The sequence below is a fragment of the Oncorhynchus tshawytscha genome, linkage group LG25 (assembly GCF_018296145.1).
Source record: "Oncorhynchus tshawytscha isolate Ot180627B linkage group LG25, Otsh_v2.0, whole genome shotgun sequence".
Taxonomy (NCBI): domain Eukaryota; kingdom Metazoa; phylum Chordata; class Actinopteri; order Salmoniformes; family Salmonidae; genus Oncorhynchus; species Oncorhynchus tshawytscha.
Genome location: NC_056453.1, coordinates 14146584 through 14171794, shown reverse-complemented (window position 1 = coordinate 14171794; position 25211 = coordinate 14146584). Strand labels below are relative to the sequence as shown.

At 42.7% G+C, this 25211-nt stretch overlaps 1 protein-coding gene across 1 annotated transcript in view; it reads right to left on the bottom strand.

The window, feature by feature from the left end:
• The window catches only part of LOC112224276 (renalase), a 60086-nt gene extending 34883 nt beyond the window's left edge, over positions 1–25203 (bottom strand). Inside the window, 2 exon segments of the mRNA XM_042305960.1 lie at positions 13556–13708; positions 24968–25203. Of these exon segments, the coding sequence (XP_042161894.1) occupies positions 13556–13708; positions 24968–25013 (199 nt within the window). The 5' untranslated portion in view covers positions 25014–25203.
• Between the last annotated feature and the right edge of the window lie 8 nt (positions 25204–25211).

Here is a 25211-nt window from a genome sequence, read left to right as displayed (position 1 = left end):
TTAGGTTTCTCAATATCAGACTGGCGTGGGAGCCGACACAGAGAATGAGGGGTCAAATATAGGAGGTGAGTGACTGCCTGACTGCCCTGGTTCTGGTGCTTCCATCATACTCCCCTCCGCTCCATGCGGCAGTACTTATTCTTATTTCTATCCTGCTGTAATTATCTGTGGCTATCTGCAGCTCAGGGAAATCAAAGCAGTGGCCTAAAGGCTCTCAGCACTGTGCTGTGACCGGACAGGACGGATGATGTCATCGGAGAAAGGCAGGCGGTAGGGCAAGCGGGCAGCAGATGAGGCACTGCTATGTGCTGGCCTCCATGGGAAGAGGGTGTGGTCCGGCCAGAGGGACAGATAACGGAGAGATGAACGAAAGGAGGGATATCAGTTCGAGGCCAGGGTCGCAAGTGGTGGTGACAGTCTATGGGCAATAAAAGTTGAGGAAACCTGAAGGGGTACTTTGGGGAGAGGTGAAATGCTGTGAACCCACGAGGATGTCATAAACTACAGTCGAGTGGATCAGGGCTTTATGATTCATAGCTTGGTGGAGGCAGGTTATAATTTCTCAGTAAAAATAGTTGGGCCTTGGCTGAGGGAGAGCTGGGGAGGACCAAGTGCACTTTGATCATGCAGATCTGTGGCTAATTTGTTTGACAGATGATAAAACCAGTGCAAAGGGGATTGAGAGTGGCTACAGACTGATAACCTTTGATAGATCTGCTCATTGCTTTTCATTTGACTTCCACCTCTATAAAAAGAGTAACACTTAAGCTTCGACTATGAAAGCGATCACACTCAGATAACACGGGAGATATCTACATTCATTTAGGCAGTAACACTGCCTTTATTAAGAAGCCAGTACTTGCAGAAGTATTATTGTAAATCAATATATCTCAACATATTTAGAGGACAGTGAAAACCATTGATCACTATTATACTGTACTTGCATGCATATACAGTATATCACAAAAGTGAGTACACCCCTCACATTTTTGTAAATATTTGAGTATATCTTTTCATGTGACAACACTGAAGAAATGACACTTTGCTACAATGTAAAGTAGTGAGTGTACAGCTTGTATAACAGTGTACATTTGCTGTCCCCTCAAAATAACTCAACACACAGCCATTAATGTCTAAACCGCTGGCAACAAAAGTGAGTACACCCTTAGATGAAAATGTTCAAATTGGGCCCAATTAGCCATTTTCCCTCCCCGGTGTCATGTGACTCGTTGGTGTTACAAGGTCTCACGTGTGAATGGGGACTAGGTGTGTTAAATTTAGTGTCATCGCTCTCACACTCCCTCATACTGACTGGAAGTTCAACATGGCACCTCATGGCAAAGAACTCTCTGAGGATCTGAAAAAAAGAATTGTTGCTCTACATAAAGATGGCCTGGGCTATAAGAAGATTGCCAAGACCCTGAAACTGAGCTGCAGCACGGTGGCCAAGACCATACAGCGGTTTAACTGGACAGGTTCCACTCAGAACAGGCCTCGCCATGGTCGACCAAAGAAGTTGAGTGCACGTGCTCAGCTTCATATCCAGAGGTTGTCTTTGGGAAATAGACGTATGAGTGCTGCCAGCATTGCTGCAGAGGTGGGGGGTCAGCCTGTCAGTGCTCATACCATACACTGTACACTTCATCAAATTGGTCTGCATGGCTGTCGTCTCAGAATGAAGCCTCTTCTAAAGATGATGCACAAGAAAGCCTGCCTGCAAACAGTTTGCTGAAGACAGCATACAAAGGACATGGATTACTGGAACCATGTCCTGTGGTCTGATGAGACCAAGATAAACTTATTTGGTTCAGATGGTGTCAAGCGTGTGTGGTGGCAACCAGGTGAGGAGTACAAAGACAAGTTTGTCTTGCCTACAGTCAAGCATGGTGGTGGGAGTGTCATGGTCTGGGGCTGCATGAGTGCTGCCGGCACTGGGGAGCTACAGTTCATTGAGGGAACCATGAATGCCAACATGTACTGTGACATACTGAAGCAGGGCATGATCCCTTCCCTTCGGAGACTGGGCCGCAGGGCAGTATTCCAACATGATAACGACCCCAAACACACCTCCAAGACGACCACTGCCTTGCTAAAGAAGCTGAGGGTAAAGGTGATGGACTGGCCAAGCATGTCTCCAGACCTAAACCCTATTGAGCATCTGTGGGGCATCCTCAAACGGAAGGTGGAGGAGTGCAAGGTCTCTAACATCCACCAGCTCTGTGATGTCATCATGGAGGAGTGGAAGAGGACTCCAGTGACAACCTGTGAAGCTCTGGTGAACTCCATGCCCAAGAGGGTTAAGGCAGTGCTGGAAAATGATGGTGGCCACACAAAATATTGACACTTTGGGCCCAATTTGGACATTTTCACCTAGGGGTGTACTCACTTTTGTTGCCAGCGGTTTAGACATTAATGGCTGTGTGTTGAGTTATTTTGAGGGGACAGCAAATGTACACTGTTATACAAGCTGTACACTCACTACTTTACATTGTAGCAAAGTGTCATTTCTTCAGTGTTGTCACATGGAAAGATATACTCAATTTACAAAAATGTGAGGGGTGTACTCACTTTTGTGATATACTGTAGGCCTTAGGCCAAAATAATTGTTTCATAGAAACACTACTCTTTTCTATGGGTTAGCCTGTAACATTTTTATAACAGAGGGTCAACTAACTTCCTCCTTTGTCCTATTCTTTCTTTACCCACAAGAACAGAAACGGTTCCTCTTATGCTTTAAAACGGTGTGTGCCAAAGCGGAAGTGAGTTTATATCGCATTCTAATTTTAAAAATGACCTTACTCAGCTCTTCTGCATTGTTCCAGGACCAGGTTAACCACCTGTTTGTAATACCGATAGTGCTCCACTTCTGGCCTGGATCCAGTCGAATTCGAGGAAAGTGTGGGGAAGAGGAGGATTGTGTCATGTTTTTTTTGTGGGTTGACATGTTTCATGGACGGTTTCCAATGTGGGTACAGCATGCTGTGTGTGTGTGGGCTGCGGCTGGCTGTAGGGAACACCCTCCGTACCAACAGGGGCCCCTGTGAACACTGCAACAGACACACTGGCCATCAGAAACCGTTTCAAATGTCTTATGTCATTTAGTGACTTTGCGAACTCTGCCAGCTCTTGCAAAACCAACATTCCTGCTTCTGTTGTTCATTTTTGGCAGCTGGCTTGGGTTGTCAATGAAATCAGACATTTCGCTAGAGTAAAGGGTAAAAAGAGGAGATTCTGCAAATGCTCCAAACATTAAGACAGGGAATTCACTTCCAAGAATTAAAAAAAAAAGTCATGCAATTGGCTAGGGTAGAATGCATTAAGCCTCTGGCAAAGACGTTGGCAAGCCACCCTGGATGAAAGGACACCTCTCCTCCCTAAAACTAGTGCTCCAGGAACCGTGTCAAACCGCTGACCCCAAATCCTCTGCAATATATTATGGGGAACAAATAAGCCAGGAGACCACAGTGATTTATATCAGGCGTGCCATGTCCCGCCAGTGCTCCCCGAGTTCATTCATCTTTTGCAAACGATACATGGCCGTATTTCCCACTCATTTCCCCTGCAAGGAAAGGAAAAGTGCTGTGAAGGCCAAGACACACCACAAGACGCGCACAAGCTATGCCTGAGTATTCAGCCGGATACCAATCATAAAACCAAACGCTTCAGACGAGACAACATTGAACAGTATGTTCAGAACTTGCCCACTGTACATTTGACAGCTTGGATATGTGGTTGATTGAAACCAAAGGCTTTGATTTATTTCATATTGTTTGCAGTTCTAAAGGGATAGTGGCCAGATCGTCGATCGTAAGGCAATAAATCAGAAATCAACAGAATAACATGCACACATCCAGTCCAATCATCTACTAAAACAATGTTTTAAATGTTTTATTTAACCTTTATTTATACAGGTTTTCTCATTGAGATAACATCTTTATCAAGACTAAACAACTTTTTCAAGACAGTTTCAGACTAAACAACTTACATACACTAACGCAACATTGGACCAAACTATAGGCACACAAACAGTACAACAATTACATATTACGTAACAAAGGACTCCAGTACCTTTGACAGTACAGACAATGTTGATATGGGTCGATAGGTGTCAAGTAGCGAAGGATCTCCACCTTTCAGGAGAGGCAGTACAAAAACAGATTTCCATAACTTCAGGATTTCCTTAATGTCAAGCGTGAGGTTAAAAGTACATGTTAAGGGGGAGCAATGATGTCAACAGCTAGGTGTAGGAGGTGGGGGTCTAGATCATCAGGGCCAGGGGATTTCTTTCTATCAATTTCTTTCAGGGCTTTATTCACTTCTGAAACGGAGAAGGATGAGAAGGAGAACCTGGCGAAGGAGTGCACAGGGGTGTCAGGTAAATTCACGGGGGGCTCATTTATACCTTCAACCTTTTCAAATAAACTGCCTGCATCTAGAATATGCTGATTTAAGGCTTTCAAAATAGAGGTTCTCTCAGTTACAATCTGTGTCTCTACCAACAATTGTTTGGGAAGCTGTGTATCTTTTTTTGCACTCCAAACCTTTCACTACTATATTTGGAGGGATTATTTAAATTATCCGAAGTAGATTTAAGGTAGTGGTATGCTTTCAGTTTTCGGGTCATTGCCACACCCATATTTCAAAGACATTTAAAAGACATCCAATCATCCTCTTGCTGTAGCCCACATAGCATTTCGTTCCCTTATGATTTTAGTAAATTCATCAGTAAACCAAGGGTTCTTTCTGCACTTAATCCTGATTTTTTTTTTTTAAAAGGGGCATGCCTATTGCATACATCCTGGAATGCGTTGTGGAAGTAAGATAAGGCTAGTTCAACATCAGGGACTAATTCAATTCTATTCCATTCCATGCTAGATACGTCATGTAAAAAAACTTGAATATCAAACTGATTCTAGTTTCTTTTCATAATGACACGTGGAGATCGCTTAGGAGTTAGTTTTACCATCTCACACACAGGAAATAGCACAGTGATCACTAATGTAATTTGCAAAAATACCAGAAGCATTAAAACAATGAGGAGTATTGGTTAAGATCAAATCAATCAAAGAGGATACTTTATAATCAACCTAGTTACACTGTTGACAATCTGGGTGAGATTATAGGTATTCCATAAAATTTTGAGTTGATCAGAGCTAGATGTTAACCAATCCTGATTCAGATCACCCATCAGGACAAACTCAGAGTTGACATTCTGTGATAACAATTCGAAAAAAATACAATCCAGAGAGCCAGCAGTAGCAGATGGAGGTCTATAAACAACAAGATACAACAATATCTAAAGATGAGACGAGGTTTAGGATCAAAGACAGATATTGAAATTGCTTAGGTTTGGTAACAGAAGTCAGAACGACCGTCAAGCTTCAGCAGAAGACTTCTTACATTCATATGCAGAAACTTTAGGCCACTCTGACTACTTACTTCGGCAGGGGTATAAATGTCAGGACCTGGGTTAGATTGCACATTTCCAGACAGTAGAAGCAGCAAGATAATGGCACGTCTAGATCGGGGGTTTTTACAGACGGGACTTGAACGACAATCCATAGTCACTAGTCTTTAAGGCCACATATTTCAGGAGATGTGTGAAGTCCAGAGACATGGTTAAGCACCAAGAGAACAGTCCTGACATGTAAGCGCAAGAGTCAGATTTCTCCCATGTTGTTTGGGAGAAATATGCACAGTTCTCAGGTGCATTTACGGAGCAAGAGGGTGGTTTCTCCCGAAACACGAAGGAGAAACAGTCATGTATTTCCTCATTCACAGAGCAACGGGCTCTAAAAGTATTGCCAACATGGTAAAAGGCAAGGTCAGACAACAGCAAAATGAGCGACAGCAGCATGTTAGTTTATTGCCCTATCAATTACCACGGGAGAAAACACAGTGCTAGGCACATACAAAGTTAACAGAACAACCTAAGATATGTAGCCAACGCAACACTAAACCCTCATTAAATGGGCTATGAATGGGCTACTTCAAATAAAAAATGTTCCTAAATAATAATACAAAAACACAGCAAGAATCACTAATCAAATAGTCCAACAGCAGATCAGTAAACAAGTCTGCGAAGCTCCGGGGGGAGAGAGGAAGGGAGAGAGAGTGGCGAGGGCACCTGTAGCAGACTGGGAGAGACAGACCAGGGCAGACGGGGAGCAGTGCAGCAGGTAACAGGAGGTGGCCGAAGAGAGGCCCTCAACTAGGCAGACATCCAGGGTGACAATAAATTATAAAATAACCGTTGGGCAGAAAACAAAACCATGAAGGTGATATAATTGCTAACCAGTACGGTAATAAAAAATGGCTCAAATCCAGACCAGAATGGACGGTCATGTAAAAGCAGGGAGCAAAATGTTTGGTGATCAGATCCAGTGTGATGCTGTGTTCACACTGTCTACAAAATGAGGTGGAAAAAAAGACATGCACTCTTGCATTCACACTAAATCTATATAGCCTATGACTAAAAACAGTTAGAGGAACAGGTGCAGATGGGTAAGTCTTCACATACTGTACTCCTAACCTAAGTTTGCCCAGAGCAACACAATAGGAATTCTATGGAGGGAATCGTACCACTTTTTGCAAAGAGAGCCATGCTATATTGAAACCTTAAGAACAGGCCTATACCTCGACCATCTCTATTATGTTAACCAAACGTAGAACACATGAAACCCTTATCTGAAGACTAACTGCACAACAAAGAGCTGGACCATTCAGATGCTTCAAAAAAACACTAGATCCCTGCGGTTTCAGATGCTTCAAAAAACACAAGATCCCTGCGGTTTCAGATGCTTCAAAAAACACTAGATGCCTGCAGTTTCAGATACTTAAAAAATAACTAGATCCCTTTGGAGACTCAGTCAAGGTGGTTCTGAGGGGTTTTACCAATAAACTTGTTCATTTCAAAAAGGGTCTGCAGAGAACAGATAAATCCACATTGACTCTGTTCAGCGAGATGAAAAGTCAAATTCATACAGTAGCTGCCAAAAATGATTTGATATGAAAAAAAATCACTATTTTGTGTATGATTTGGCTTTCTAGGCATGTTTTATTAGAATTACTGTTTGGGTAGATTTCTGCACATTATCTGCAGACTATTCTTATTCCCCATTTCTCTGTTCAACATAATGACAACACATTTATCAGTGTCTCATATTTTCAGAATTTTGAGCAACCAGGACAGAGGAGGAAGTGTGAAGCAAGGGTTATTTTGGAGCTTGATTTTGTTTAAATGACTTCCAGACTGCATCCTCATGGGGGCAGGGACTGGCTCTAGCTCACACCTGTTACTGCCCTCCTCTGTCCAGTCCCTCGCACTGCACCACTATCACTGACATCTTCACATTTTTTTGGAGGACCTTTTTTGCTAAATAAAATGCATAATGAATGAATCTGACAAAGTCATTACTACCACCCACATTTAGAAATATATCTTATCTACTGTATATAATTTGCATCTAATCTATAAAGGCAAACCAATGTATGGTGATCTTAAACATATATAAATATACATTGAGTATACAAAACATTAAGAATACCTGCTCTTTCTTGACATACGACTGACCAGGTAAATCCTGGTGAAAGCTATGATCCCATATTGATGTCACTTGTTAAATCCACTTCCATCAGTGTAGATGAAAGTGAGGAGACAGGTTAAAGAAGGATTTTTAAGCCTTAAGACATGGATTGTGTGTGCCATTCAGGGGGTGAATGGGCAAGACAAAATATTTAAGTGCCTTTGAACAGGGTATGGTAGTAAGTGCCAGGGGCACTGGTTTGTGTCAAGAAGTGCAACACTGCTGGGTTTTTCATGCTCAACAGTTTCTTGTGTGTATCAAGAATAGTCCACCACCCAAAAGACATACAGCCAAATTGACACAACAGTGGGATGCTTTCAACACCTTGTAGACTCCATCCCCCGACGAATTGAGGCTGTTCTGAGGGCAAAAGGGGGTTAGCAACTCAATATTAGGAAGGCGTTCCTAATGTTTGGTATACTCAGTGTATAAGTGCCTTGTTGCACAAGCCATGGCTTGGAAGAGCCGGAATGGCTCCTTAGGGGAAGGATGTTATTTCTTGTTTCTGTAGCGTAAGGCAGCTTCATGTGTACCGCTTGGACAGGACGCTAGTCTATTGCCGGGCCTATTCAGAGTGTGGCAAAAAGTATATACACTATATATACAAAAGTATGTGGACACCCCTGAAACTAGTGGATTCAGCTATCTCAGCCACACCCGTTGCTAACAGGTGTATAAAATCGAGCACACAGCAATGCCATCTCGATAGATACATTTGCAGTAAAATGGCCTCACTGAAGTGCTCAGTGACTTTCAATGTGGCACCCGTTATAGGATGCCACCTTTCCAACAAGTCAGTTCATCAAATTTCTTCCCTACTAGAGCTCTAGAGCCCTACTAGAGCCCGGTCAACTCTAAGTGCTGTTATTGTGAAGTGGAAATGTCTAGGAGCAACAACGGCTAAGCCGCGAAGTGGTAGGCCACATAAGCTCACAGAACGGGACCACCGAGTACTGAAGCGCACCAAAATAATCGTCTCTCCTCAGTTGCAACACTCACTACCGAGTTCCAAACTGCCTCTGGAAGCAACGTCAGGAAAATAACTGTCCGTCGTGAGCATCATGAAATTGGTTTCCATAGACGAGCAGCCGCACACAAGCCTAAGTTCACAATGCCAAGTGTCGGCTGGAGTGGTGTAAAGCTTGCCGCCTTTGGACTCAGGAGCAGTGGAAACACGTTCTCTGGAGTGATTAAATCGCACTTCACCATGTGGCAGTCTGACGGACGATTATGGGTTTTGCGGACAACAGGAGAACGCTACCTTCCCCTATGCCTAGCACCAACTGTAAAGTTCGGTGGAGGAGGAATAATGTTTTGGGCTAGGCCCCTTAGTTCCGGTAAAAGGAAATATTAACGCTACAGCATACAGTGACATTCCAGACGATTCTGTGCTTCCAACTTTTTCCTGTTTGTGCCCCTGTGCACAAAGCGAGGTCCATACATAGTTTGTCGAGATCGGTGTGGAAGAACTTGGCAGGCCTACACAGAGCCCTGACCTCAACCCCATCGAACACCTTTGGGATGAATTGGAACGCCAACTGTGAGGCAGGCCTAATCGCCCAAAATCAGGGCAAGACCTCACAAATGCTCGTGGCTGAATGGAAGCAAATCCCTGCTGCAATGTTCCAACATCTAGTGAAAAGCCTTTCCAGAAGAGTGGAAGCTGTTATAGCAGCAAAGGGGGGACTAACTCCATATTAATGTTCATGATTTTGGAATGAGATGTTCGATGAACAGTGTATATTCATACAGTAACAATTGTTTTCCCAATGATGTTGAGTGTTCTAGAATGAACCAGTTGTCCTTCACATTCTAGGGGCATTTGCTGTTACTTACAACACACCCGATGAATACACACAATCAATCCATGATGAGATCAACACACTACATGCAGACAGATGGTTCGTTTGGGTCAGATTTAATTTGACCGAAAACTATAGCGAGAAGAAAATATGCATGCAAGTGTCAAAAGATCTGTGTATAAATTACAAACAACAAAGGAGCCGGGGCTCTGAAGAATGCTCCCAAATGACTCCAGCCTGTCTCTGTAAAGCAGAACCATTTGTATGGATAGAGTTTCTCACAGTAAACCTAAGCCCAAAAGGCACAGAGCACATTTCTCAAATGAATCCATAAATCTATTTCTAAGTCATGGGGGCTTTGAAGTCATTTCTATGGCTTTGAATGAAAGCAGTCAAACTGGGCCGACTAACTAGCTTTGGAATTTGTCTATTAAGTGAACTCACTAGCAGCACATTATGTACTTTTACCCCTACCCACATGTACATACTGTATTATCTCAATTACCTCAACTACTTCGTACCACTGAGTGTTGACTCAGTACTGGTATTCCTTGCATGTAGCCTCGTTATTGTTGAAATTGTGCTACTATTTCCTTTTTTATTTAGCAAATATTTGTCTTACTTTTTAACTCTGTGTTGTTGGGAATTTCTACAGTAAGCATTTTACTGTAAAGTTGTTGCATGTGACCAGCATGTGACCAATACAATTTGATTTAATCCCCAGTCGATAATTTTTTTAACATTTTCTCGAGACAACACTGTGAATATTGTAGAGACAGGTTATTCGATATGTAATACTTACAGGGGCTCAGTCTTAATTTAAATAACCTATTCCCCTCTGCTCCTTAAGATTCAGCGAATCTTGAATTGGACTGACATTTACTGTTTGTAAAGTACATGTCACAGTCATTCAGTATATGGTAACATAGCTGACACCATCACTTCAGCCAGACTATAGTTCCTTTCAGGTGTACCTCTCAGCTTTAACTGTCACTCACAGTGCAGCACAGTTCAAGAAGATATCTCCGCTTCACCAACTCATCCTCTGCAGTCGTGACCAAAACTTTTGAGAATGACACAAAATATTAATTTTAACAAAGTCTGCTGTCTCAGTGTCTTTTGATATTTTTGTCAGACGTTACTATGAAATACTGAAGTATAATAACAAGTGTTTAAAAAGTGTCAAAGAATTTTATTGACAATTCATGAAGTTTATGCAAAGAGTCAATACTTGCAGTGTTGACCCTTCTTTTTCAAGACCTCTGCAATCCGCCCTGGCGTGCTGTCAATTAACTTCTGGGCCACATCCTGACTGATGGCACAACCATTCTTGCATAATCAATTCTTGGAGTTTGTCAGAATCTGTGGGTTTTTGTTTGTCTACCCACCTCTTGAGGATTGACCACAAGTTCTCAATGGGATTAAGGTCTGGGGAGTTTCCTGGCCATGCACCCAAAATATCAATGTTTTGTTCCCCGAGCTACTTAGTTATCACTTTTGCCTTATGGCAAGGTGCTCCATCAGGCTGGAAAAGGCATTGTTTGCCACAAAACTGTTCCTGGATGGTTGGGAGAAGATGCTCTCGGAGGATGTGTTGGTACCATTCTTTATTCATGGCTGTGTTCAAAATTGTGAGTGAGCCCACTCCCTTGGCTGAGAAGCAACCCCACACATGAATGGTCTCTGGATGCTTTACTGTTGGCATGACACAGGAGTGATGGTAGCGCTCACCTTGTCTTCTCAGGACATGCATTTTTCCGGATGCCCCAAACAATCGGAAAGGGGATTCATCAGAGAAAATGACTTTAGCCCAGTCCTCAGCAGTCCAAACCCTGTACCTTTAGCAGAATATCAGTCTGTCCCTGATGGTTTTCCTGGAGAGAAGTGGCTTCTTTGCTGCCCTTCGTGACAACAGGCCATCCTCTAAAAGTCTTCGCATCACTGTGCATGCAGATGCACTCACACCTGCCTGCTGCCATTCCTGATCAAGCTCTGTACTGGTGGTGCCCCAATCCCGCAGCTAAATCAACTTTAGGAGACGGTCCTGGCGCTTGCTGGACTTTCTTGGGCGTCCTGAAGTCTTCTTCACAACAATTGAACCGCTCTCCTTGAAGTTCTTGATGATCCGATAAATTGTTGATTTAGGTGCAATCTTACTGGAAGCAAAATCCTTGCCTGTGAAGCCCTTTTTGTGCAAAGCAAATGATGACGGCATGTGTTTCCTTGCAGGTAACCATGGTTGACAGAGGAAGAACAATGATTCCAAGCATCACCCTCCTTTTGAAGCTTCCAGTCTGTTATTCGAACTCAATCAGCATGACAGAGTGATCTCCAGCCTTGTCCTTGTCAACACTCACACCTGTGTTAATGAGAGAAGCACTGAGATGATGTCAGCTGGTCCTTTTGTGGCAGGGCTGAATTGCAGTGGAAATCATTTTTGGGGATTCAGTTCATTTACATGGCAAAGAGGGACTTTGCACTTAATTGCAATTCATATGATCACTCTTCATAACATTCTGGAGTACATGCAAATTGCCATCATACAAACTGAGGCAGCATACTTTGTGAAAATGTATATTTGTGTCATTCTCAAAACTTTTGGCCACGACTGTACTGCCCTACTTCGACCATCCTCAACATTCTGTGCATGATATCAAACTAGTCATTCGGAATTCAGCATCTTAGACCATCTCTTCACCCTAATAGCAATAGGCACTTTTCCTCCACCGTTTTCACTTGTCTTATTCCCCTTTTCAGTCCAGTGGCTCATTTGGAATGCAGCGACTTCTGCTCACACTCTGCATTATTCACCGTTTCCAAGAAACTCTACACACCCTGGAGGACTATGCCTTCCTCTCCCATTTCCATATTCGTCCTTTAGGAATCTACACTACACTGCGTTAGGGTTTCGAAATCTCACTTGGAGAATACAAATTTGGCTGTGGATGCGAGCCCCTCGCAGCCAGAGAGACAGCTGGAGACTGATTTAACATGCGACTGGAGGGACCCGGACAGCGGTGTGGCAGCCAAGGACAGGCTTTGTGTTTGTTGGTCTACTGGTGGGGCCTAATCACCCACCGTCCAGCCAGTCAGCTGTCTTTCTGGAGAGGCCAGAGTGATGCATTCATACATATGTGTTGGAGTGAGGAGCAAATATCAAGAAAGATTTCTCATAACATCCAATTTCTTAAGTCAGAGGAATGATGGGGAGCTTCATCATGAACATAAAATTAAGTAGCAGCTTGTTGTCAGAGCCAAGGTCCAACAATGTCCAGCATACCTGGCACAATTGGGGGGAACACAATGGCAGATTTTTCTACCTTGTCGGCTCCGGGACTTGAACCAGTTACCTTTCAGTTACTGGCACAACGCTCTAACCCTGAGGTTACCATAAGACCTGGCTGTCTCCAGCTATGCCAAAACTCACATTTAACTAGAGGCAGAGGTGAACTAGACAATATCTGAATATCTCACATATTGTTCAATGCACATATTTTACTGATTAGAAACAAAACCATAGGCTGTATATACACTGAGTATACCAAACATTTGGAACACCTTCCTAATATTGAGTTGTACCCCTGTTTTGCCCTCAGAACAGCCTCAATTCGTCGGGATATGGAGTCTACAAGGTGTCGAAAGCGTTTCACAGGGATGCTGGCCCATGTCGACTCCAATGCTTCCCACAGTTGTGTCAAGTTGGCTCCAACTACCATACCCCATTCAAAGGCACTTAAATCTTGTCCTGCCCATTCACCCTCTGAACGGCACATACACAATCCATGTCTCAATTGTTTCAAAGCTTAAAAATATCTTTAACCCCGTCTTCTCCCCTTTATCTACACTGAACGAAGTGGATTTAACAGGTGACATAAATAAGGGATTATAGCCTTCACCTGGATTCACCTAGTCAGTCTGTCATGGAAAGAGTAGGTGTTCCTAATGTTTGTACACTCAGTGTACAGTATATCAGGGGTACATAACTCAGGCCCTCAAGATCCTCAGTCCAGCTGTTTTTAACCTCCTTGGATCCTAATTGATAAAAGGCCAGGATGAAAAAGGAGCAGCATACAGCACATCGGCCCTCAAAGACTGGAGCTGTGTAGTATTATGACTAACCATGCATATGTCTGTGCATCAGCGGATGGTTGGTAGATCAATACTCACAGGAGCCCACGTCTCCTTGCAGCTGTAGGATCTGCGGTATGGCCACGGTGAGGACCACAGCGTCAAACTGCTCCGTGGCCGTGCCCTTCCGACACACCTCCCAGCTCGCGCCATTCTGGTAGATGTGGGTGACTTGGTGGTTAAATAACACCTCTGCACCTCACCGTTCCAGTGAAAGAGAGGGACGGACGGGGGAAGAGAAGGAGAGAAAGAGAGGCGGTGAGGAAAAATCCAGAGAGGATGTTAAATACAGAGAACCTGTTTGATTGTGCATCACTGGGGAAATGATTCAAACTTTGTGGTTAATGATACACACAGCCTGGAGATGGTTACACACACACGCTCTGCCGCACATGGCGGTGGCAAGCGACGAGTAGAACAGTATGTTACCTCACCACAAACAGTAATCAAATGATGCACAATGAGGAGGAAACACAGGATGAGATAGTAAATTAGAGCAAGGATGCACAGCTCTTCTCTCCGAGGACCCGGAGTTGTACATTCCAGAATTAGACTACAGAATCTCTTTAGAGATGAAGAACAAGGTTAGGCGCACCATAGAGATCCAGAAAAAATATAGATGGAGCCCTCAACCTCTTTTTAGTGGAGACTGGAAATAAAATAGCTGTTGTTGCATGAGGGTTGTGATTTGATCTACTAACACTGTACTATTAGGTTTTGTAGGCTTCAATTCCTGTGAATGTTTTCTAAAAGGCCTGGATATCCCCCTCCTTTATCTGTTGATAGTAGAGGTCAACTGATTACGGTTTTTCAACGCCGATACCGATAATTGGAGGACCAAAAAAAGCAGGCACCGATTAATAGGCCGAATTTAAAAAATGTAATGTTATTTTATTTGTAATAATGACAATTACAACAATACTGAATGAACACTTATTTTAACTTAATATAATACATCAATCAAATCAATTTAGCCTCAAATAAATCATGAAACATGTTCAATTTGGTTTAAAAATGCAAAAACAAAGTGTTGGAGAAGAAAGTAAAGTGCAATATGTGCCGTGTAAAAATACTAACGTTTAAGTTCCTTGCTCAGAACATGAGAACACATGAAAGCTGGTGGTTCCTTTTAACATGAGTCTTCAATATTCCCAGGTAAAAAGTTTTAGGTTGAGGTTATTATAGGAATTATAGGACTATTTCTCTCTATTTCATTTGTATTTCATATACCTTTGACTATTGGATGTTCTTATAGGCACTTTAGTATTGCCAGTGTAACAGTATAGCTTCCATCCCTCTCCTCACCCCTACCTGGGCTCGAACCAGGAACACATCGACAACAGCCCTCCTCGAAGCATCGTTACCCATCGCTCCACTAAAGCCACGGGGAACAACTACTCCAAGCCTCAGAGTGAGTGACGTTTGAAACGCCATTAGCGTGCACCCCGCTAACTAGCTAGCCATTTCACATTGGTTACACCAGCCTAATCTCGGGAGTTGATAGGCTTGAGTCATAAACAGCTCAATGCTTGAAGCACAGCGAAGAGCTGCTGGCAAACGCACGAAAGTGCTGTTTGAATGAATGCTTACGAGCCTGCTGCTGCCTACCATCACTCAGTCAGACTGCTCTATCAAATATCAAATCATAGACTTAATTATAACATAATAACACACAGAAATATGAGCCTTTGGTCATTAACATGGTCGAAACTATCATTTCGAAAACAAAACGTTTATTCTTTCAGTGAAATAAGGAACCATTCCGTATTTCACTGAAAGACGGGTGGCATCCCCAAGTCTAAATATTGCTATTACATGTACAACCTTCAATGTTATGTCATAATTATGTACAATTCTGGCAAATTAATTACGGTCTTTGTTAGGAATAAATAGACTTCACACATTTCGCAACGAGCCAGGCGGCCCAAACTGCTGCATATACCCTGACTGCTTGCACGGAACGCAAGTGAAGTGACACAATTTCCCTAATTATAAGAAATTAATGTTAGCAGGGAATATTAACTAAATATGCAGGTTTAAATATATATACTTGTGTATTGATTTTAAAGAAAGGCATTGATGTTTATGGTTAGGTACACCATTGGTGACAGTGCAGTTTTTGCGAATGCGCTTGTTAAATCACCCATTTGGCGAAGTAGGCTGTGATTCGATGAGAAATTAACAGGTACCGCATCGATTATATGCAACGCAGGACACGCTAGATAAACTAGTAATATCATCAACCATGTGTAGTTAACTAGTGATTATGTTAAGATTGATTGTTTTTTATAAGATAAGTTTGATAGCTAGCAACTTACCTTGGCGTCCTGCTGCCCTCGCGTAACAGGTAGTCAGCCTGCCACGCAGGACTCTCGTGGAGTGCAATGTAAGGCAGGTGGTTAGAGCATTGGACTAGTAACCGGAAGGTTGCAAAAACGAATCCCCGAGCTGACGAGGTAAAAATCTGTCGTTCTGCCCCTGAACAAGGCAGTTAACCCACCGTTCCTAGGCCGCCATTGAAAATAAGAATGTGTTCTTAACTGACTTAAATAAAGGTGAACAAAAAAAACAAACAAAAAATGGCCATAATCGGTGTCCAAAAATACTGATTATTATGAAAACTTGAAATCGGCCCTAATTAATCAGCCATTCCGATTAATCGGTTGACGACTTGCAACCTTTGACCTCGTATGACATTCCATGACTTTAACCTAGTATGACATTCTGCTATCTTATACTCAATAGACAACGACACAAGCAAATCACATCTTCAAAAAGGTCCTTGTCAAAGATATTTGAGACAGACATGAAATGTGTGCTCTTCAAATAAAAGGTAAAAAGGGTAGGAGACAGGGCTACTTGACTGCTTGAGGAAATGTTTGACGATGGACGACACTCCTGTTGGGAGTGACATAGTTTTTATGGCCTCCATCCATCACCTCGCCTTCCACTGAGGACAACAGTGGCTTCAGAACACCATGGGCCAGCAGCTCTTCATAGAAACTGAAACACAATGTGATGATGAAGATGAGAGCCCTATTGGAATCCAAAGAATAACTTGCTCAAAGTTGACAGAACAAACAGACACCAATGGATTGAAATTTGTTGAGTCCCCTTACAAATATTATTGGTAAAATGTTGTAAAATATGTCCACATTTGATTATGCTAGTAACATATTGCCATAATTAGTCTGGTGGCCAACCTTCAAAAAGGTATTTCGTTTGAGATACCCCTACCTGAGGCACAAGAAAACACAACCATGTTTTTTTCACATCTCTTAATGTCTCCCATATACAGTACCAGTCAAAGGTTGGGACACACCTACTCATTCCAGAGTTTTTCTTTATTTCTACAATTCTCTACATTGAGGAATAATAGTGAAGGCATCGATACTTTGAAATAAAACATATGGAATCCTGTACAGTTGAAGTTGGAAGTTTATGTACACCTTAGCCAAATACAGTTGAAGTTGGAAGTTTACATACACTTAGGTTGGAGTCATTAAAACTCGTTTTTCAACCACCATTTCCTGTTAACAAACTATAGTTTTTGCAAGTCGGTTAGGACATCTACTTCGTGCACGACACAAGTAATTTTTCCAACAATTGTTTACAGACAGATTAATTCACTGTATCACAATTCCAATGGGTTAGAAGTTTACATACACTAAGTTGACTGTGCCTTTAACCAGCTTGGAAAATTACAGAAAACGATGGCATAGCTTTAGAAGCTTCTGATAGGCTAATTGATATCATTTGAGTCAAATGGAGGTGTACTCGTCCTACCTTCAAGTTCCACAAGTCCTACCTTCAAACTCAGTGCCTCTTTGCTTGACATCATGGGAAAATCAAAAGAAATCAGCCAAGACCTCAGAAAGAAAATTGTGGACCTCCACAAGTCTGGTTCATCCTTGGGAGCAATTTCCAAATGCCTGAAGGCACCACGTTCATCTGTACAAACAATAGTACGCAGGTATAAACACCATGGGACCACGCAGCCGTCATACCGCTCAGGAAGGAGACGCGTTCTGTCTCCAAGAGATGAACGTACTTCGGTGCGAAAAGTGCAAATCAATCCCAGAACAACAGCAAAGGACCTTGTGTAGATTCTGGAGGAAACAGGTACAAAAGTATCTATATCCACAGTAAAACAAGTCCTATATTGACATAACCTGAAAGGCTGCTCAGCAAGGAAGAAGCCACTGCTCTAAACCCGGCATATAAAATCCAGACTACGGTTTGCAACTGCACATGGGGACAAAGATCATACTTTTTGGAGAAATGTCCTCTGGTCTGATGAAACAAAAATAGAACTGTTTGGCCATAATGACCATCATTATGTTTGGAGGAAAAAGGGGACGCTTGCAAGCCGAAGATTACCATCCCAACCGTGAAAAGCACGGGGGTGGCATCATCATGTTGTGGGTGTGCTTTGCTGCAGGAGAGACTGGTGCACTTCACAAAATAGATGGCATCATGAGGGATGAAAATTGTGGATATATTGAAGCAACATCTCTAGACATCAGTCAGGAAGTTAAAGCTTGGTCCCAAATGGGTCTTCCAAATGGACAATAACCCCAAGCATACTTCTAAAGTTGTGGATAAATGGCTTAAGGACAACAAAGTCAAGGTATTGGAGTGGCCATCACAAAGCCCTGACCTCAATCATATAGAACATTTGTGGGCAGAACTGAAAAAGCGTGTGCGAGTAAGGAGGCCGACAAACCTGACTCAGTTACACCAGCTCTGTCAGGAGGAATGGGCCAAAATTCACCCAACTTATTGTGGGAAGCTTATGGAAAGCTCCCTGAAACGTTTGACCCAAGTTAAACAATTTAATTTAATTCTTAAAATAAAATGGTGATCATAACTGACCTAAGACAGGCAATTTTGACTATGATTAAATGTCAGGAATTATAAAAAAACGGAGTTTAAATGTATTTGGCTAAGGTGTATGTAAACCGACTTCAACTGTATATATTGTGTCTTGCCCATTCACCCTCTGAATGGCACACATACACAATCCTTGTCTCAATTGTCTCAAGGCTTAACAGTTATTCTATATTCTATTCCTGTCTCCTCCCTCTTACACTGATTGAAGTGGATTTAACAAGTGACATCAATAAGGGATCATACCTTTCACCTAGTCAGTATGTCATGGAAATAGCAGGTGTTCATAATGTTTTGAACAATCAGTGTATGCATAAACATTGAAATGATAACTCAAACTAGATGGTAACTGTACATGAAGTAAAGTTGTGGGGCTTGCTTTAGCTCTTCAAAAGTATTGTTGTGGTAGTGGAAGAAGTGTACAAAGTTTAACCTTACTATTTAAAGCAAATTAGTTATAGTGAACAAAAATATAAACACAACATGTAAAGTGTTGGTCCCATGTTTCATGAGCTGAAATAAAAGATCCAAGAACTGTTCCATACGCACAAAAAGCTTATTTCTCTCAAATTGTGCACAAATTGGTTTACATCCCTGTTAGTGAGATTTTCTCCTTTGCCAAGATAATCCATCCACTGGACAGGTGTGGCATGTCAAGAAGCTGATTAAACAGTGTGGCAGTTTTGTCAAACACACAATGCCACATATGTCTCAAGTTTTGAGGAAATGGCCAATTGGCATGCTGACTGCAGGAATGTCCACCAGAGAATGTTGCCAGAGAATTGAACGTCTCTAGAATAAACTGCCTTCAACGTTGTTTTAGAGAATTTGGCAGTACGTCCAACTGGCCTCACAACAGCAGAACGAACACGTGTAACCATTTCGCTACACTACAAGCATTTCGCTACACCACAAGCATTTCTCTACACTCGCATTAACATCTGCTAACCATGTGTATGTGCCCAATAGAATTTGATTTGATTTGAACCATGCTAGCCCAGGACCTGCGGGATCGTCTGAGATCAGCCACCCGAACAGCTGATGAAACTGTGGGTTTGCACAAAAGACACATTTCTGCACAATCTGTCAGAAACCTCATCTGCGTGCAAGCTCATCTGCATGCACGTCATCCTCACCGGTGTCTTGATCTGACTGAAATTCAGCGTCATAATGACTTTAGTGGGCAAATGCTCACTATAGATGGCCACTGGCACACTGAAGAAGTGTGCTTTTCACAGATGAATCCTGGTTTCAACTGTAGCAGGCATATGGCAGACAGTGTGTGCATGGCGTCGTGTGGGCGAGTTGTTTGCTGACGTCAAAGTTGTGAACAAAGTGCCGCATAGTCGCGGTGGGGTTATGGTATGGGCAGGCATAAGCTACGGACACAACGAACACAATTGCATTTTAACGATGGCAAGTTCAATGCACAGAGATGCCGTGACGAGACCCTGATGCCCATTGTCGTGCCATTCATCCGCCGCCATCACCTCATGTTTCAGCACGATAATGCACGCCCCATGTCGCAAGGACACAATTCCTGGAAGCTAAAAATGTTCCAGATATTCCATGGCCTGTATACTCACCAGATATGTGACCCATTTAGCATGCTTGGGATGCTCTGGATTGACATGTGCGACAACGTGTTCCAGTTCCCGTCAATATCCATGCACAGGAGTGGGACAACATTCCACAGGCTACAATCAACAGCCTGATCAACTCTATGTTTAGGAGATGTGTCGAGCTGCATGAGGCAAATGGTGGTCACACCAGACATTCACTGGTTTTCTGATCCATGCCTCTACCTTTCTTTTTTAAGGTATCGGTCACCAACAGATGCATATCTGTATTCCCAGTCATGTGAAATCCATAGATTAGGGCCTAATGAAATACATTCAATTGTCTGATTTCCTTATAAACTCAGCAAAAAAAAGAAACGTCCTCTCACTGTCAACTGCGTTTATTTTCAGCAAACTTAACATGTGTAAATATTTGTATGAACTTAAGTTTCAACAACTGAGCCATAAACTGAACAAGTTCCACAGACATGTGACTAACAGAAATGAAATAATGTGTCCCTGAACAAAGGGGGGGTCAAAATCCAAAGTAACAGTCAGTATCTGGTGTGGCCACCAGCTGCATTAAATACTGCACTGACATTCCTGTCTTGCAGGAAATCACGCACAGAACGAGCAGTATGGCTGGTGGCATTGCCATGCTGGAGGGTCATGTCAGGATGAGCCTGCAGGAAGGGTACCACATGAGGGAGGAGGATGTCTTCCCTGTAATGCACAGCGTTGAGATTGCCTGCAATGACAACAAGTTCAGTCCGATGATGCTGTTACACACCGCCCCAGACCATAACGGAACATCCACCTCCCTATCGATCCCGCTCCAGAGTACAGGCCTTGGTGTAACGCTCATTCCTTTGATGATAAACATGAATCAGACCATCACCCCTGGTGAGACATAACTGCAACTCGTCAGTGAAGATCCCTTTTTGCCAGTCCTGTCTGGTCCAGCGACGGTGGGTTTGTGCCCATAGGCGACGTTGCTACCGGTGATGTCTGGTGAGGACCTGCCTTTACAACAGGCATACAAGCCCTTAGTCCAGCCTCTCTCAGCCTATTGCGGACAGTCTGAGCACTGATGGAGGGATTGCAATGCTTAAACCACATCAGGAGATCACTTTTGAGTTTTATGTTTGGGAATAGTTACACTTTAATGCAGGTGAACACCAGCAAGAGACCATTGTTGTTTGGGTTTGCAATGTTTCTGTCGCGCTCATGTGATTACAGAGCTTGCAAAACAAATGGCCAGTGGATTGATGCAAATAATCCTTGTATTTTTTTAATGCGGTTACTAAAACAGCTGTATCATTAGGTTAGTAGCAGATATCTTTGTTTCAATATTCCCGATTTGAATAGAAGATAAGTAGAAGAAGATGTCATATGCTCCAACATTTTCTAACTTGTTGGGAAAGTGGTCAAAGTAGCTGATTTGTGTCATAAATTGCATTGTTGCATTTAAGTGAATGGAATGTTGGAAGCGATGATGACAATGGGACATTCAGAATGTAGAAGAAATCCCATAAAAGTGGATGAAGGACAAAAAGAAAGAAAAAGTAGTTTAAAAAGTATTTTAAAAAGTTGTATACAAGCAACTTAATCAAGACTGGTCTGCACGTTTTAAAGTGATGAACGAAGTATCTCCCTCGGGGGAAAAAAGCATCTATCCCTGATTTGTCCATGCTAGTACTTGGTTTGCAGTGGGGCTTGTCTAAACCTACCTGTCTCCCTCTACGACAGGGATAGGCAACCCTGATCCTGGAGTGCCACAGGCACTTTAAGTTTTTTATTTACCAACTGAACCTGGAAGACCAGGTGTGTTGAATTTAGGCAATCACTGAACTGATCAATTAACTCAGTTGGTCAGGTGTGGTGCCTAGTTGGAACAAAATCATGCAGTACCTGCAGCACTCTAGGAACAGGGTCTACGACCTGTGCAACAATGTATAATTTTACAAATGCAATCTCTCCTCTGCCAGTAGGCTAGCTAGCCCAAGAATGAACGTTAAACAAATAATTACCCATGCAAACCATAAACACTCAAAATTCCATTAACTAGCACAAGTATGTGGACATCCCTTCAAACTAGTGGATTCGACCATTTCAACCACACCCGTTGCTGACGGGTGCCCACGCCGTGCAATCTCCTTAGGTAAACATTGGCACTAGATTGGCCTTACTGAAGAGCTCAGTGACTTTCAACGTGGCACCATCATAATATGCCACCTTTCCAACAAGTCAATTCATCACATTTCTGCCCTATTAGAGCTGTCCCTGCCAACTATAAGTGCTGTTATTGTGAAGTGTAAATGTCTAGGAGCAACAACGGCTCAGCCACGAAGTGGTAGGCCATTCAATCTCACAGAGCGGGACTGCCGAGTGCTAAAGCACGAATTCCAAACTGCCTCTGGAAGCAGCGTCAGCACAATAACTGTTCTTCGGGAGCTTCATGAAATAGGTTTCCATAGCCCAGCAGCCGCACACAAGTCTAAGATCACCATGCCAAATGAGTTCTCTGGAGTGATAATTCACTCTTCACCATTTGTCAGTCCGACAAGCGAATCTGGGTTTGGCGGAGGCCAGGAGAACACTACCTGCCCCAATGCATCGTGCCAACTGTAACGTTTGGTGGAGGACAAATAATGGTCTGGGGCTGTTTTTCATGGTTCGGGTTACGCATCTTAGTTCCAGTGAAGGGAAATCTTAACGCTACAGCATACAATGACATCCTAGACAATTCTGTGCTTCCAACTTTGTGGCAAAGTATGGGGAAGGCCCTTTCCTGTTTCTGCATGGCAATGCCCCCGTGCACAAAGCAAGATCCATACAGAAATGGTTTGTCGAGACCAGTGTGGAAAAACTTGACTGGCCTGCACAGAGCCCTGACCTCAACCCCATCGAACACCTTTGGGATGAACTGGAACACCGACTGCGAGCCAGGCATAATCGCCCAACATCAGTGACCGACCTCACGAATGCTCTTTTGGCTGAATGGAAGCAAGTCCCCGCAGCCTTCCCAGAAGAGTGGAGGCTGTTATAGCAGCAAAGGGGGAACCAACTGCCCATGATATTGGAATGAGATGTTTGACGAGCAGGTGTCCATATACTTTTGGTCATGTAGTGTATGCAGGCCTATTGGATATTTATTAAATCATTATTTATTTAAGTTATTCTCTCTTGAATGACAGCTAGCTACATGCCAATGATTTGTTAAGCATAGCAACGTCGAATGAATAAAACGAATTTACGACAGAAAATAACTAATGACCAGCCTGCTTGGGTTGCAACTTCAGAATGGAAAGGTTATTCGATGCGGGCTTGGAGGCAAGGGAAATAATGGCTGAGAGAACTCAAGAGTTATTGGTAGCCTAAAATGGAGAACAGAAAGCGCTGGAGTGCCATTTTAGCTGGCAACGATGTGTGTGACCTCCCATTCTCTGCTAAAGAAGAGGCAAGCACTGGCTGTCACCAACTAGCGGCAGGAACATGGACAGTTCTTCCACTCGTGCCATCAATAAAAATGTCACTATTAACATCACCAACTAGCTTCATTGGCTATTACTCGATAACCATAATAGTTGTTGTCTATTTTTTAATCTATTTTATCTTTATTTAACTAGGCAAGTCAGTTAAGAACAAATTCTTATTTTCAATGACGGCCTAGGAACAGTGTGTTAACTGCCTTGTTCAGGGGCAGAACAAAATATGTTTACCTTGTCAGCTCAGGGATTCGATCTTCCAACCTTTTGGTTACTTGTCCAACGCTCTAACCACTAGGCTACCTGCCGCCCAAATGTAGGCCTATTGGATATTTATTAAATCATTATTTCTTAACGTTCTTGTCTTTCATTTTCATTAAATCTCTACTAGCTAGCTACAAGCCAATGATTTGTTTATCAAGTCTGTCTGTGAATGATTAGAATTAACGACTGGGTCAAAACATGAGAAAATGGGCCTCCCAAATGGCGCAGTGCTGAGGCATCATTACAGATCCAGGTTCGATCCTGGGCTGTGTCACAGCCGGCCGCGACTGGGAGACCCATGAGGCGGCACACAATTGGCCCAGCTTTGACGGGGTTATTATGCCGGCCGGGATGTCCTTGTCCCATCGCACTCTATCATTTCCAATTATCCTCATATTTTTTTCTAACTGTCCGTTATCTGTTCATTCTAAAATGACCCTTTTAGCCAATCAGAAACAAGTATTCAACAACGCTGTGGTATAACGCTAATTATAAACTGGGTGATTCGAGCCCTGAATTCTGATTGGCTGACAGCCGTGGTATATCAGGGCATATTCCATGGGTATGACAAAACATACATTTTCACTGCTCTAATCACGTTGGTAACCAGTTTATAATAGCAATAAGGCACCTCAGAGGTTTGTGGTATATGGCATATATATACCACGGCTAAGGGCCGTATCCAGGCACTCCGTGATGCGTTGTGCATAAGAACAGCCCTTAGGCGTGGTATATTGGCCATTTACCACACCCCTTGGGCCTTATTGTTTAAATGATAAGTCAGAAGTGTGTAGAAGATTTAAAGTGGGGATTCTTGCTTCGCAAGCCCCATTAATGACATATCAACAGACAGACTTGATAATAGTTTACTGATGAGATTTCAATAGTGTTCCATGTCAATTCAAACAAAACATCTGCATGTGGGTTTATGGAAGTCACAGGGAGGTCAACAACAGCAGAGATAGCCTATGAATTAGGGTCAAATGTCATCATCAATATTTTGTGATTTATCCTTCTAAAGAAGTACTGAGATGCCACTGATAGGAGCAGAAAGGGTTGAAATGTATGGTAAAAAAAAACTCACTTTTTTACTGTTATCTGTGGAATAATAAGCACGCAGCCGACATTGTAACGATATCAATTAATTTGGCCAATTATAATTATGTGAAAGTCTCGTCTCAAGTAGCACGCTTCGTATACATTTGATTTAAATACAATGTAACAACTTCCGCGGCAACTGACAAATTTACCTGCTCCTCGCGATTTGTCCCAGACAACAATAACTTTGTTTGGCATTTCTCTTCACAGAAGACAAGCGCATGTCAACCCTGTACCAACTATAAGAACTCGTGACATTGAGTTCAACTTAAACTATAAACAACTGTTGCTGGCAATACACAAATAATGTACTTTTTATGTTTCGTTGCGCATGTTTGGTAAAGCCAGATTTCACATAGTAGCCTAAAGATGAATGGCTGTTGGCCGACCAAAATG